At 35.1% G+C, this 14,881-nt stretch overlaps 1 protein-coding gene across 2 annotated transcripts in view; it reads left to right on the top strand.

Moving 5' to 3' along the window:
- Window positions 1-13,945, top strand: part of POLR3G (RNA polymerase III subunit G) — a 37,346-nt gene extending 23,401 nt beyond the window's left edge. The window contains exons 6-8 of one of the 2 annotated variants that reach the window (XM_032276389.1): window positions 3,481-3,560; window positions 6,698-6,844; window positions 12,653-13,945. In XM_032276389.1, coding sequence (XP_032132280.1) covers window positions 3,481-3,560; window positions 6,698-6,844; window positions 12,653-12,739 — 314 coding nt within the window. In that variant the 3' untranslated portion in view covers window positions 12,740-13,945. Of the gene's footprint in view, window positions 1-3,477; window positions 3,561-6,697; window positions 6,845-12,652 lie in introns of both variants that reach the window. The other variant, XM_032276378.1, reaches the window with a different exon arrangement.
- Window positions 13,946-14,881: the final 936 nt, after the last annotated feature.

The following is a 14,881-nucleotide window of genomic DNA, read 5'->3' as shown; positions in this document are numbered from 1 at the left end:
CCCCTGTCCCCACCATATATATTTTGCTGAAGCGTGTTTTTTGTTGTTTATCTTTTGGGTGTTTATTATTATTATTATTATTATTTTCTTAGCTGTCACTTTGTGTGTGTCTTATTTTTTTATTTTTTAAATTTTATTTATTTTTAAAAATTTCAGCATTCATTTTATTCATCTCATTTTGCGTGTGTTTAAATACATTTTAGATACAGGGCGTACATGCGCAGGTTTGTTAAATTGGTATCTAACTCCCAGGTAGTGAGTGTACTACCTAATAGGTAGTTTGTTAACCCATCCTACCCCCTCCTCCCCTCCTGACTTTAGTGGCACTTTGTCTATTGTTGCCATGTTTATGTCCATGTGTGCTTAGTGTTTAGCTTCCACTTACAAGTGAGAGCATGCAATATTTGGTTTTCTGTTCCTGCATTTATTTACGTAGGATTGTCCTTTAGTTGTGGAATTGTGGATGTGCTAAGAGAGACTTTTCAATTGTTGTAGATATTTTCATTTGCAAAACTGCAGATTTTTTATTGTACTGGCTACATTATAAATTATTAACTAAAACATTTTAAAATTGGGAAACTAATAAAATAGCATTATGTTGTATAGAAGAATGCCAAAGTGAATGTTTACAGTTTGTTTTCCTTTAGTAATTCCATTCAGTAAATAGTGACCTATTATTGCTAGACATTGTGCCGATAGGAATAAAACTGAGCAAAGTGGGAATAATCCTTGTCCTCATGGAGCTTGCAGTCAAATAGGGTAAAATCATTAAACAAAAACACTCTGTCCTCATTGGGAAGTATCCTTTGAGGAAATGGAATTGGAGTTGATATTAAAGGATGTGTAGGAGTTTACTGAGACACAGTTGCGGGAGAGAAAGTAGGGAAATACCAGGTTTGTGAGAAAATCAGAAGTTCAGTTCAAAGGTGTTACTTCTGGATCCTTTGAAATATACAAATAGAAATGTTAAATATATTGTTGGATACAGGGGAATGGACCTCAAAATGGAGATTGTAGTCATTATCAGAGAGGTGATCATTGAGACCAAGAGAAAGGATGAGATGGCCTAGGGCAGAATTAGGTAATTAGAAGAAAGGAAGGCCTAATCCTGAGCTTAGAAGAATGCGAACATTTAATGTGCTGGTAGAGGAGATTGAATGGCAAAGAAAGGAACTGGAAAGAGAGAGGGAGGAGGAGAACCAGGAGAGCAGAGTAACACAAGCTAATCTGATATTTCGGAAGGTTGTCAACAGTGTTAAAAGATGTTAGACAGTTTTGCTAAGAGGTCAAATAGGCTGAAGATTGGAAAATGTTCACTCATCTTTAACATGTCAGTTATTGGTGACGTCAGTGAGAGCTTTTTGAAAGATTCTTGAAGGTAGAATCCAGATTGGAATGGCTTAACTGGTAAATGGAGCTTAGGAAATGGAGACAGCTAGCATAGATGAGTCTTTTTAGAATTTTGCTATGAAGAATGAAGAGTGGAAAAGGAAGGTAGCCAGAGAGGTTAAGAACAGTGGGGTTATCAACAAGAGAAGAGAAGGAATTCCCACTCCCCTTTTTAACCCTTTATTGAGGTACAATTGACAAATAATAAAATGCACATATTAGAAGTACATTTACATTTTTTGCACATATGTATTTAAGGCAGAAGTATTTTTATTTTATTTTAAAGATGTATTATATAACAGCCTTTAGCTTGAATGCAAATATTTTGAGATACAACAATTTATCTTCTTTTATACCCTTGGTTTTTATTGAGCAAATATGTTACTTTCATAAGAAAATACATGCGCATGAATGATACTGGTCATGTCCTAGGGGATCACAAATCTGTACTTGACTTTAAACCTGAAAAGAATGTGTTCATTTTGGAAGAGTTAATGTTTTCAAATACGTCATCCCTGGGATTTTATACCCACATTAAGCATTAGTAAAAGCTCCGGATGTATCAGGATTTCCATTTGTTAATAAACAAAGCAACAACGAAACTTTGTTTTTTATTTTGCTCTAGTATGTTTTGTTACATATTATGTAATTTTTGTGTCTTGTTTCTATAAGTTTGTACTCTCCTTTTTGTTGAGATGTCCTCCATTCATTTACATGGAAGTAAACGATACCAATAGAGTCAAAGGATGAAAACAGTTGTTTCTTGAAGAACCAGCTACTGCCACGTGTTAACAGAAACTATTCAAATATATGCAGATACTTGGCCAAAGATGGAAAAAAAAATAAGTTCACTTACCTGGCCATATTCTCTAGTATCCCTTTAACAAAGGTATATGTTATAAAATTAAATAATTTTCTAACAAGTTCTTAGGAAAAGACTTCATGAGTAGAATACATTATTAGCTAATGTTTTTGGCATCAACATTTATTGAGATCTTGTTTATATATGACGCTATATTTTACGTGTTACAGTTTTTATTAAGCAGTCTTTGCCCTCAGGGGGGTCAGAGAAAGTTACCAATCATTAAATCTGTTACTTTTGTTTGAGGAACCTCACTAATACATATGGTTGGGAGCTGTGAGCTCAGTCATTCACCGAGGGGCAATTCAGTATAACACAGTAAATTGTAATTCCGTCAGTTACAGGTCATCTACCACAATCTAAAAATTTTTTTCTGTAGGTTAAATGTTAATTTTTAACAAAATTTCATCTTTCTGAGCCACATTTTCCTCTTACAAAGCAGTTTCTAGGTGTTCGGTTTGAGTTTGGAAAAGAACTGTAATACTTTCTGACTACAATGGGACAATTCTGTAGCCTGTCATATTGCTTTGGTAACTGACTGGCAGAATTTATATGTGAAATACTTCTCTAGAACCTGCACTTTCAGAATAGCCTCAAAATGTAAAATTTTAATAGGAGTAAAAAAGAAGTTATGTAGCCCAAAGCCATTACATTTTATTTCGCTTATATGCTTTTGAGTCTTCAGGTTCATATGATGAATGTGTTCAGTTTAACTATTTTAGGCGTTACTCCAAAGATAGTTCTGTGTTGCACTGTCCTCTCTTTCACCATTGGCAAATGAATATTTATCCTGCACTTCCTTTTTATTTTGCACACCTGCTAAGATTCCTCTGGTTAAAATGAAGTACACTTACAGTAAAGGAGAAGCCAGTGCAGGTGGATTTGCGGGAGCCTTTCACTGTACTCATGCTACTTCCATCTGAGGTAACATTTTAGCAGTTTTGCCCTAACTATATTAATTGCCAATTCCAATTTCTAGTACTAGTAAAAAATACACCTGACTTCAGTCTTAAAAAAAAAGTCCTATTGATGATCATTTATTCCTCATCATTGGAAAACTGGTGAGGTATGATTTGTTTATTCTTTGAGAAAATTAATTTACTCTGAAAACTATGTGACTGCCTAGGATGCAGTAGCATGATGCTGGACGGCATACGCAAAGGCAAGGAAATATAATACACAGTTGCATTTGCAGAAAAATGTGTTAACTGGTAGTTTTACTTCAGCAGGCCCCAAACCCAAAAAGGCAAAAGACGCAAGCAAAGGCACTTCACTCACTAATACTGCAGATGTTTTGAAAAAAATTGAGGTAAGGTTTTCTTCTTACTATAAAAGTGAACTGAAAAAATGCAAAAGATTCTACCTCCTTTTGCTTTCTTGTTTCAACCTTGCAGCATTCTCTTACTTTTTAATTTGGCAGAAGTGAGCCCAGCATGTAAAGTAACTGGGAAGGTTTGAACTTTACGGGCTGGGAGATGTGGAGGTTCTGTCACGTCCTTCATTAGTTACTTGCCTGGCTAAGTTGGCACAGCTCCTTGGTGGCAAAAATTCATATTTTTATTTTATTTTTTGACCAGTACTTGAGCTAGAGACAACACGAAAAATAAAGCCAAAGTGCTGATGCAGGAGCAGTGATAACTGTCAGGTTTAACTGTGGTGGAATGATGCGATTGCCGTTCTGGACAGCTTGTATTGATCGAACTCAGGTTCTGGCGATTCTTAAAGCTTCCTGGAGAAAACTTGCTAAAATGATACGTGCTAGAAGGAAGATTGATCTGGGGCCTCTGGGTGTGGTTTCTCCCTGTAACAAATTGTGTTTCCTTATTCTCTACATGTAAATACCTTTTTCAGGACACACACTGGTAAACTGGAAATTTAAATCAAGAAATCCCAATGAGTTTAGTAGAGTTGTTCCCAGATGACTCTCTTATTGTTCATGTTTTTCAGCAAAAAAAATTCCAAGTTTTATTATAATAGAACATTCATGGATGGAGAGGGAGTGACATACATTCAGATCTCATGATTGATGTGTGAATAATTAGTGGTAAGCTAATATCTGAGGTTTCTTATTTCTGCATAACAGGAGGCTGTGTATGGTGGCTGTAAGGCTGTGTAATATTTAAACCATAATAACTACTCTCTGTCCATAATTGAACTGTTTTCGGTGGCTTTACATTATATTACTCATTTTATTCTTAAATCTGTAAAGTAATAAGGTTAGATGGTTAAATATCAACAGGAGAGAGAAAATGGAGATTAGTAATAGGAGAGCTGAAACTAGTAGCTTAATGCAAAAGGAATGAAGCAATGAGATGATATATGTGGCTTTGAGATCAGTTTTTATTAAAAAGTTGCATAAATCTGCTATTTTTAACCTATTTTATGAGCGATTTAGATCTATGTGGTGGAAATAAAGATGTGGTTATTTTTTAAAGATATTTGAGGGGGCGATAATAGAAATATAGACTTCCTAGTTCCTGTGTGACACTGAATTAATACTGTATTTAAAAAGTACTTTTGCATAACTGGTTTAAATAACTATGTTCTTAATTATGAAATAATAGCATGATTTTTTAGATACAGTGTGTACCCTGCACAGAGCTAAATAAATATAGCACTGCAATTTCCTATTAACTACACACACTTACGGGTTGCAGGTCTTTTTACTGTGATCTGATTAAAATAGAAAAAAAATTATTAACATAGCATCATATATGTGTATGTATATCTTATTATAGATGCTTCAAAAGATCCATGGGCACTCTTTTGTATACTTGTACTTTTCCAAAGGGATTGCCAGTTGGAAAAATCGCACACATTATGTTGTAGTAATAGCGCATATAAGACAACATATGAGTCATTATCAAGATAAATCATCTTATGTCTGTTACCTTGGTCTTATTTGTTCTGCCTGAGTGGGTTAAGCAGACAGGAAAGGTGGTGTTTGAATTTTGATTAGAAATTGAGCCTATCTAAGGTAGTCAGGTATTCTCTCTATTGTCTTTGATTTCCTTAAATTCAAATTTGAATGTAATTACAAGGATTTTTAAAGATAAACATTTAAGAACCAGTAAAGGAATAGCTAAGTTGTAGTCACTTCAGATATAAGACCTGTTTTCTCCCTCTACAAAGCAAGTATCTTATAATGGAGACGGAGTGTTTGCAGATTATTTCTGCTTAGGAATAATCACATTTTAGCTGAGGTGACTTATGCCTTAATAATGAGTAGTAATACGTGAAATTACTGACTCCTGAAAAACTTGTGAAATTCTATCACATGTACATTAAACAGTACAATTTAGTGAACAGATAGTGACAGTAATGAAAATAGGTCACTTTTTATTAAATGAAAGAAAATTGTTGGTAGTCATAATAGAAATACAAAGATGTAAAGTTAATTTTGTGTACTATTCCCTGATGGTTCCACTTGTGGTTAAGTGGAACTCTCATGGAATCAGAGCTTTCCTAACTCTGCATCTCTCTTTTGCCTTCTTTTTTAGAATTTCTAAAAATTGCTAGTATTGACTGTGATTTGAGTTTCAATTTCTGTTTCTTCTCGATCTGCCAGATATTTTAAGAAACAAAAATTCCTGGAAAATAATGTAAATAATGAGAGAGAAAAGAGTTGAAGACACAGATAATCTGCAACTAGGGTAATCCAACCCAGGATAACTTGATATTATAATAAGAGTATTAAATGATCTCATGTATAAAGTGAAACATAGACGTTTTGAAATATTACTATTACCTTATTTTTTTCTCCTTTTCTGTTAGAAGGAAAATAAAATAACATTCTAAAAGTTGTCCATAAACTAAGTCACCTCAAATATTTTAGAAGGAGGTAGGATAGATGGCCAGGTGCCGTGGCTCACGCCTGTAATCCCAGCACTTTGGGAGGCCAAGGCGGGCAGATCTCTTGAGACAAGGAGTTCAAACCCAGCCTGGCCAACATGGAGAAACCCCGCCTTTACTAAAATTACAAAAAATTAGCCAGATATGGTATTGTGCACCTGTAGTTCCAGCTACTCAGGAAGCTGAGGTAGGAGAATCACTTGAACCCAGGAGTATGTGCCAAGATTTTGCCACTATACTCCATCTGGGCAACACAGCAAGACTTTGTCTCAAAAAATAAAAACAAAAAACAAAGGAGAGGTAGGAGAGAAATTATAAAAATAAAACATTATGCATTAGAGCTGATAAGCCCAGTATTAATCTGAAACCCAGTTATTAAGTAACAAAATCAAAGAAAATGCTGATTTAGTGATGAGACAGTGAATTCCTTCTTTCTTGAGTTGACTCCTAGTTTTCTAGGTAGGTGGTGGTCTGTAGGTGGTGATAAGATGGGATTGGAATAATGTGTAATAGAAAACTGTTCTCTTAAGGCTAAGCAGGGAAGTCAGCATTCTAGTGGTTTCCATACAAATTAATGAAACTCACTTATACCAGGAATTGGAAAAGAGAGGTGATGGTGAAAAATCAGATGAGGAAAATGAAGAGAAAGAAGGAAGCAAAGAGAAAAGTAAAGAAGGCGAGGATGACGACGACGATGATGCTGCAGAACAGGAAGAATATGATGAAGAAGACCAAGAAGAGGTAATGGTTCATTTGGGGATGGTGGCAAAATTAATAAGCTTATCTAACAAAGAATCAGATATAGTATGTATTAAAGTCAACAAACAAACCAAGATGATGGGAAACAGAGGTATATTATTATCAATGGCATTGATTCCTTGCTGTCGAGAGAACTATTATAGCATTGAAATTATAATGATGTCAAATTGAATATAGGAGATAAAAATAACTTGATTGGCAATTTTGTAAGTATAAATCTACAAGATAAGGAAATTGATCAGATTACTGCAATTAAGATTTAACAACATATTTAACTCAGCAATTCAGGTAATGGAGGGCTTAACCACATATGTCTCAAGGAGAATCCCTGCAATGTGTTTCAAATTCCAAAGTGCATGTGAACACTACTATCAGAGAAGATTGACAGTTTAACCTCAGGTATCTGGCTGAGTCAGGACTCTGTGTTTTGGATTTGTGATGTCTAAGTTTTAGAATGAAATGCGCGTAGTACATTTAGAATTAGCTGGAGCCAGTCAGGTATTTTTGAGCAGGGTAACTTTGCAGACCACCGCCTCTTCGGGACTTTGTAGACACCTCAGACAGTAATCCTAGTCAGAGAATCCATTCTGGTGACCTTTCTCTTCCATTCCATTTCAGCCTCTTACACCATATTCTGAAATTTTGCTTCTCCTAAAACTGTTCCAACTATGAAATCTTTACTGTATTTATTTTGCGTTAAATTTGATATTCTTTTGAAATTTATATTGGTATAAACAGAGAAATATGAATACATTTTTTATGTTTCCAAGTGGTTAGCCAGCTGCTAACCTCATTTCTGAAATAATTTGCTTTCCTCATTGATTTTGAAATTCTTCCTGTATCAGCTATTACATTCCCACTTCTACTTCTGTTCTCTGTTCCACTGATCTATTTTGAACCAACACTAAGCTGTTCCAATTAGTAGAAGCTTCTGATTGTTAATATTCATAGGGTATGTCTTCCCTGCTACCTTTTTTTCCCCACAATTTTCCTGAATATTCTGTCTATTATTTCAGGTAAATTTTAAGTCTAAACATTTTAAAATGAAATATATCACGTTTGTGGTATATCACATTTGTTACCAGTTTTCTTTTCAGATCATTCATGCTTTTATTTCCATTGCTGTCTGACATGATTGAGATGGTCAGTAATTCTGATCATCTCTTTCCCATTTATTGGTTCTCTGTTTTAATTTTCTTTTCTAAGAAACTCAGACCTTTGCTCATCTTTCATCCTGTTTTTTGCCATTATTCTTGTCTCTTGTCCTCCCAGTGCACACTCTAGACCAAACCCAGCTTTGATCATTTCTACTCTACCTCTTCTCCCCTTCAAAGCTGACCTATTGAGCACTTCTTGGCAATCACAGAAATTGATGCCCCTCAAAAAACGCTAGCCCCATTTTGCTGGCTAACATGTTTCTATTCTCTTTTTAAGTCAGCTCTCTACAGCAATTATTTTAGATCATCTTATTTTCTCTTGTTTGCTACCTTTTCTTTCACTCTTAGCAGGTGATATTACCTTCATACAGCAAATGAAGTCATCAAGAGGAAACTATTAATTTCATGTCCTCTGCTATCAAACTCATTATCTTCTCTCCTCCTTCTCCTCTTTTCTTTTTTTTTTCTTTTTTATCAGAGGAAGAAATCCGCTTTACCCTATTTCGGTCTAGCGATCCTATACTTTTTTGGAACCATAGTTCTCAGGTCATTTCCCTTTCCATATTTTTAACCTCTTTTTCTGCCCGTCTCTTACATTCATGGATTAAAACGTGTTCATTTCCCATTGCAAAATATGTTGTCCTCATTCTCCCTCATGCTGTCTCTTTGCAAGCTTCTTTAGCTGTCATCACTTACTCATTTCCCCCCCCACCATTAGCTCTTTTCGATCTTAGTTTCACCTCCATGCTATTCAAATTATTGCTTTTGACAAATAGAAATAGCTTAAAGAAAGAAACTATTGCTACCATGCTCACCATAGACAAATTTTAGCCTTGATGTTACTTAGCTTTTCTGCAGCATTTAACACTTCTAACACCTCTATTATTAAAATATTGTTTCCTGGCCGGGCACAGTGGTTCACACTGTAATCCTAGCACTTTGGGAGGCTCAGGCAGGTGGATCACGAGGTCAGGAGTTCGAGAACAGCCTGGCCAACATGGTGAAACCCTGTCTCTACTAAAAATGCAAAAATTAGCCAGGTGTGACGGCAGGCACCTGTAATCCCAGTTACTGGGGAGGCTGAGGTAGAAGAATCCCTTGAACCCAGGAGGCGGAGGTTGCAATGAACCAAGATCATGCCACACTGCACTCCAGCCTGGGTGACTGAGTGAGACTACATCTCAAACAAAAACAAACAAACAAACAAACAAACAAACAAACAAACAAATATATATATATATATATATATAGAGAGAGAGAGAGCAATTTCCTATATAGTAATTGCATATATATATATATATGTATGTAATTTCCTTTATTTAAATCCAACACTTTATGGCAATTATATGCATCTTCTATATGCCAGGCATTGTGCTAATTGCCAAGTCAGACAAACATGGCTGTTTCCCTTCATTTTTGTTACATAATGCTCCTTGTTTTTCTCCTATTTCTGGTACATTTTTGTGGTCTCTTGAATTCTTCTCTTTCTAATCTTTAAATGTCAGTATTCTTCAGGGTTCTTCCCTTGGGCTTCTTTTTCTCACTATAATCTCTCTGATTGATTGCATCCTTCCCCATAGTTACCCTGTGTAAATGTATGACTCCTCAGTTCTTTTTCATTCAACCTATAGTAAGTGTACACTCAGTATATGCTTGGAATTGTACTAGGAAAGGGGAATATGAAGATAAGATACAGTTCTCCTCTCAGGGAAATTACTAGAGAGACAAGAAAGGTGACAGTTAAAATACAGTGACTAATGCTATGATATAATAGTACAGGATGCTATAGCGGCACATAAGAGATGCTGTGGGCACTCCAAAGTCTATTTTAGGAATATCAAAATGATATTGCAAAGAAGACAATTTAGGAGCTCTGAAGAGCTAATCACATTGAGATAGGAACATGGAATGGAGGGGACACTTGGCAGGTAGAAAAGAGAACATGGAGAGAGGCTTGCAGGTGATAAGACTGTAGCATCTTGATTTAACTGACCAGATAAATCAGTATGGCTGGACTAGAGGGTGTAAGTGGGCTTATGTTGAGAGATGAAGCTGGAGAGATGAGCAGGTCATTAGGACTTTGAATGTTAAGCTGAGGAATTTCTATCCTGAGCACTGTGGGAAGTATTGAGGGGTTTTAAATAGTGGAATGGTGTAATCATACTTATATTTTAGAAAGCTCAGTTGATTTGAATGGAAGAGCCAAGGTTGGGTCATATTTGAAAGCTTGTTGCTGTAAACCAGAGGTTTTCAATACCTTTGAAGGGATATTTGGTAGTGTCTGGAGATACATTTGGTTGTCAAACTGCCATGGGCGTAGCAGGGTGGTGGTGCTATAGGTTCTAGTTTGTATGGCCAATGTTCTGGACAACACTGGCATTTGCAGTGCTCTGTTGACAATGTCTGCTGGCATTGAGTTGAGTCAAAACCATATCTATGTTTAAATTAAGATCTCCTCTAACAAAAACAACCAACAATGGGATTCTAGTAGTTTTAGAATTCTTCATTGAGCCTTAGCAGAATATTAAACAACACCAGTGGGTTTATTATAACATTTCATTTAAAACAAAAACAAAAAAATAACCACAAAACCTCCCTACTTTAATAGAGAAATGTGTGTTCTGTGTGTATAGCTGAGTGAGGTATGGAAAGGAGATATTCTTTAATAACTTTCTACATTTAAAATTATTTCTCTCTGCTCCTTTTGGCAATTATTAACTAAAATTTGTGGTAATTAATTTACCCAATGTATTGAGGATTTGATGAGCATTTTCTTTTGAAGAATAAAATGGGGCAAATTATCTGTGTAATGCCTATTAGTAAAATCAAGGAAATAAAGACTTTTACTTCTTCGATCTTTTGAATGTTGTAATTGAAGAAAAATACAAGGGCTCAAATGAGAGCCTAGAAGCCATTTAAGCTGTCAGTTTCACTACTGAAACTATACTTTATAGGTTTCACTACTTTTTACCTGTATCAAGATTACTAACATCACAATTACCTAATTTGAATCACTTAAACAGAACTTGGAAAAGGTACTCATGTCTAAAACAAAAGTGACATATGCTTGATTTGGAATACTAGAGTATCCCTTCCTTATTCATCTCCTCTTTATATACAAATCGGCTTTTATTTCCACACAAGTGTTCTTGCCAAATACCTCCTTTACAAGGTGACCTCATTTGAACTCAACCATGCCACCATTCCCTGGTACACAGGCCCCAGGCGTCAGCCAGGTTTCTAGGTATTGCCAAATTTTTTGGTCCAGAAGAGCCAGGCCAACTTTCTGGAGATGGGAATGGTCTTATTAGCTGGATGCAGAAACTTACAGTATCTGGGAAAGAAAAGGTAATGAAATACTATCTAAATAACGCATGTTACCTTTCTTGCATTATGTAAATATATGAAAAATCCCACTATCCAGATACTAAGAAAAAAATATTTGGAAAAATAATAAAATTGATAGGAGACTATCTTTTGAGAATAATCTGTATTTCTTACTATAGATAGTAGAGATGTAGAGATTAATCTCTTATTAAAGCAGATCTCAATCAAGTGCAAAAATGTAGTAACTAGTAAAAGAAACAGCCACATGGTCTTATCACTCAGCTTTAACAATGATCAACTCATCGCTAATCTTTCAACCACTCATTCATCTACCCAGTCCCTCCCTGTTCACCCACCCTATTTCCCATGCCCCATGTGCCTTGGATTATAAAGAAAATCCTAGGCATAATGTCATTTTATCCACGAATATTTCAGTATGGATCCAAAAATAAGGGCTCTTTAACAACGTCACAGTATCATTATAACACCCTATACATTATAAATTATAAGAAATATAGTTCCTTAATTTCGTCAACTATCAGGCCAGTATTGAATTTTCTTGGTTGTCTCAAAAAGTTTTTTTGTTTGTTTCAAACAGAATCCAAATACAATCCATACATTGCAACTGATTAATAACTCTTAGGCTTAATTTATACCGAAAATGGATTTTTTATTGCAAGATACTGGAGGCCCAGAAAAATAAATAAGAAAGTGAGATTTTGAATTTTTGGTAGAAAGCACAGATATTTTCTGAGTTATTTACATGGATGATAGTCTTATTCAGCCACAAGAAAAAGAAATTAAGAAGCCTTGGATAGAATATAATATAGGCATCTTAATATAGGCATCTTTTAGATTTGCTTTGGTATCATGAGGCCTTTTTTTGGGGGGACGAGGGGAAGCAAAAGTCTCTCTGGCTTATGCTTAGTTATGCTTTGTGAATAAAAATCTCAGTACTGGTGTAGTCTAATGGATGTTAATGTAAACGGGCTTTGTTTCTTGAGTGTCTGCATTTTGTAGGGTAAGTGTTTAGTGGTTTAGCTAACTAAACTATGTATCATCCTAGTAAGCTGTAATGTGTTAGTAGCTATTTTATCCTATTAAGATGGTATGTGCAACGCTTCATGTTCTCTTAGCCTGAGAAGGGTAGGAGGTGGTGGTCTTAAGGAAGAAAGCGGCACAGGTAAACACGAGTGAAAACTGTTGTGTTTTTGAAGCAGATAAAAGCAGAGACTTTTAAGCATGATGTATTTTCTTGCTACTCATTCATTATAATGTTTACAAAGGAATATATCATTTCACTTAGGAAAATGACTACATTAATTCATACTTTGATGATGGAGATGACTTTGGCGCAGACAGTGATGACAACATGGATGAAGCAACCTATTAGGCATGAAATTTTTCAAAAAATATTTTTATGATGCAGCTTCTGAACATTTGGACAGACTTGTTTTGTATTTTATTTCTGATAAGGTATAAGTATTTATGTTTTTGTTTTTTTGGACAAATATTTGTTACCAAAATATGCAGAACCACTTTGAGTTTACATACTAGTTACCTTACAAATTAGTCCCTGACACTCTGACATTCCTTCTAAACACCTCTGCCATCTCTCTTATGTACTATACTCTCGTGGATTTTTTGATATTTGAATATGAATGTGCCTAAAGAATTTATGCTCTCTTAATCTGTGTATACGTACTTGAAATCATTCTTGCTTAACTGCTGATCTTTTATAGAACTATTGCTAGTCATAATGAATTTCTATAACCTGAAAGTTGAGATAACAGCACATGGAGCACTTTAAAAACAAAGAAACTTGAAAAGAATTTTAGCTTTTACTTTTACACAGTATGTTACATACACTACTGCATTTTGACTACATAAACCTGAGCTCTTACAAGTGCAGAATTGTGAGATAGAGGTTTTGTGATGGAAAACATACACACAGAGAAAAATACCAAACTGAGCAATATCAAGTTCACAGCTCACATCTTAGCCAGTACAAAGAAACTTTCACATGGGGTGAATATTATAAATACTTGAATTTGGGACTCACTTGATACTATATGATATATAAATTAATCATCCCACTGTAATAACTTGGACATCTTCAAATAGTTGGCCTTATGAAAAACTTGACTAAGACATTTTATTTTATCCTTTATGTAAGTGTGAAATAAGTTCTGGTCATATAAATATCACTGTAGAATGCATATGTGTAAACTCTGAAGTATGGTGGCCTTTTATGTTTCAGAGTACTCAAGTTGTACATTTGATTTATATAAATGCAAAATGAACTCAGGTCATTTTGAAATTAAGATTAATTTTTTTGTTTAACTTTAAAGCTAGCTCCCCCAACTTTATATATTTTTGGGGAAAAAAATGCCTAAAAACCTTAGCCTACAAAGACTCTCACAAATGCCAAAGATTTTCAAGGAAATTCATATTATATATTTGAAAAATGATTTATCAATGTTATCTACCAAAAGAAATTATTTTTCCCCTTTGGGAAGATATCATTAACCTGAAATGTGAGAATCTGATCCCTAGATTCTATTTCTACCTGTACTATTAAACTCAACCTTGAAACTGAGCGTGGTTGTTTGTGTGCCTTAGTTTCTCCACTTGTACACAATTTCCTATAAAAGTTGTTTAAACACTAACCAAAATTCACTATATGTATTTATTCTCTTTAAAGATGACTTCTTAATTTACATTTGGTTCTCACCCTCTAAAAATTTATAGTTTGGGAAGTATCTGAAAACACAATTTTGAGAAACATGTTTTCCTCACAAAATATAATTTGATTTTCCTATCTTGTATTCATACAAAAAATTGGAGAAAATGTGTATTGTCTTGTACCATTTTGCAACATGAGTTTCTCAGGAAAAAGATCACTTTCTTTTTTTTTTTTTTTTTTGGGAGACAGAGTTTTGCTTGTTACCCAGGCTGGAGTGCAATGGCGTGATCCCGGCTCACTGCAACCTCCACCTCCTGGGTTCAAGCAATTCTCCTGCCTCAGCTTCCCGAGTAGCTGGGACTACAGATGTGCGCCACCATGCCCAGCTAATTTTTTGTATTTTTAGTAGAGACGGGGTTTCACCGTGTTGACCAGGATGGTCTCGATCTCTTGACCTCGTGATCCACCCGCCTCGGCCTCCCAAAGTGCTGGGATTACAGGCGTGAGCCACCGCGCCCGGCCTAAAGATCACTTTCAATGGCAATACTTTCTTAAATAATTCAAGGTGGGTGTGAGTACCTATATTATTAGTTTAGTGCTGTATTAACCATTTGTGAATTATTTCTTGTTTAAAGGAAATTGTAAAACAAATTTAAGATAATAAATGGAATACGTGAATAAAATAAGCCTTAGAATAGAGACCACATATAAAGTTGTCATTTGGGGTTGATAATTAACACAGGTGTTTTATTCTCTCACCACCTTAGTACCAGAACTAAATACTATTTAGTTCTCAGAAATCTTATCAATATTGTTCTGTTTACCTACTTATTATAAATCTGCATATAA

This window comes from Sapajus apella, unplaced genomic scaffold (assembly GCF_009761245.1).
Source record: "Sapajus apella isolate SASKATOON/1434 unplaced genomic scaffold, GSC_monkey_1.0 scaffold1, whole genome shotgun sequence".
Classification (NCBI taxonomy): domain Eukaryota; kingdom Metazoa; phylum Chordata; class Mammalia; order Primates; family Cebidae; genus Sapajus; species Sapajus apella.
Note: the sequence above shows the minus strand (reverse complement) of the source record. Positions and strands in the feature narration are given on the sequence as shown.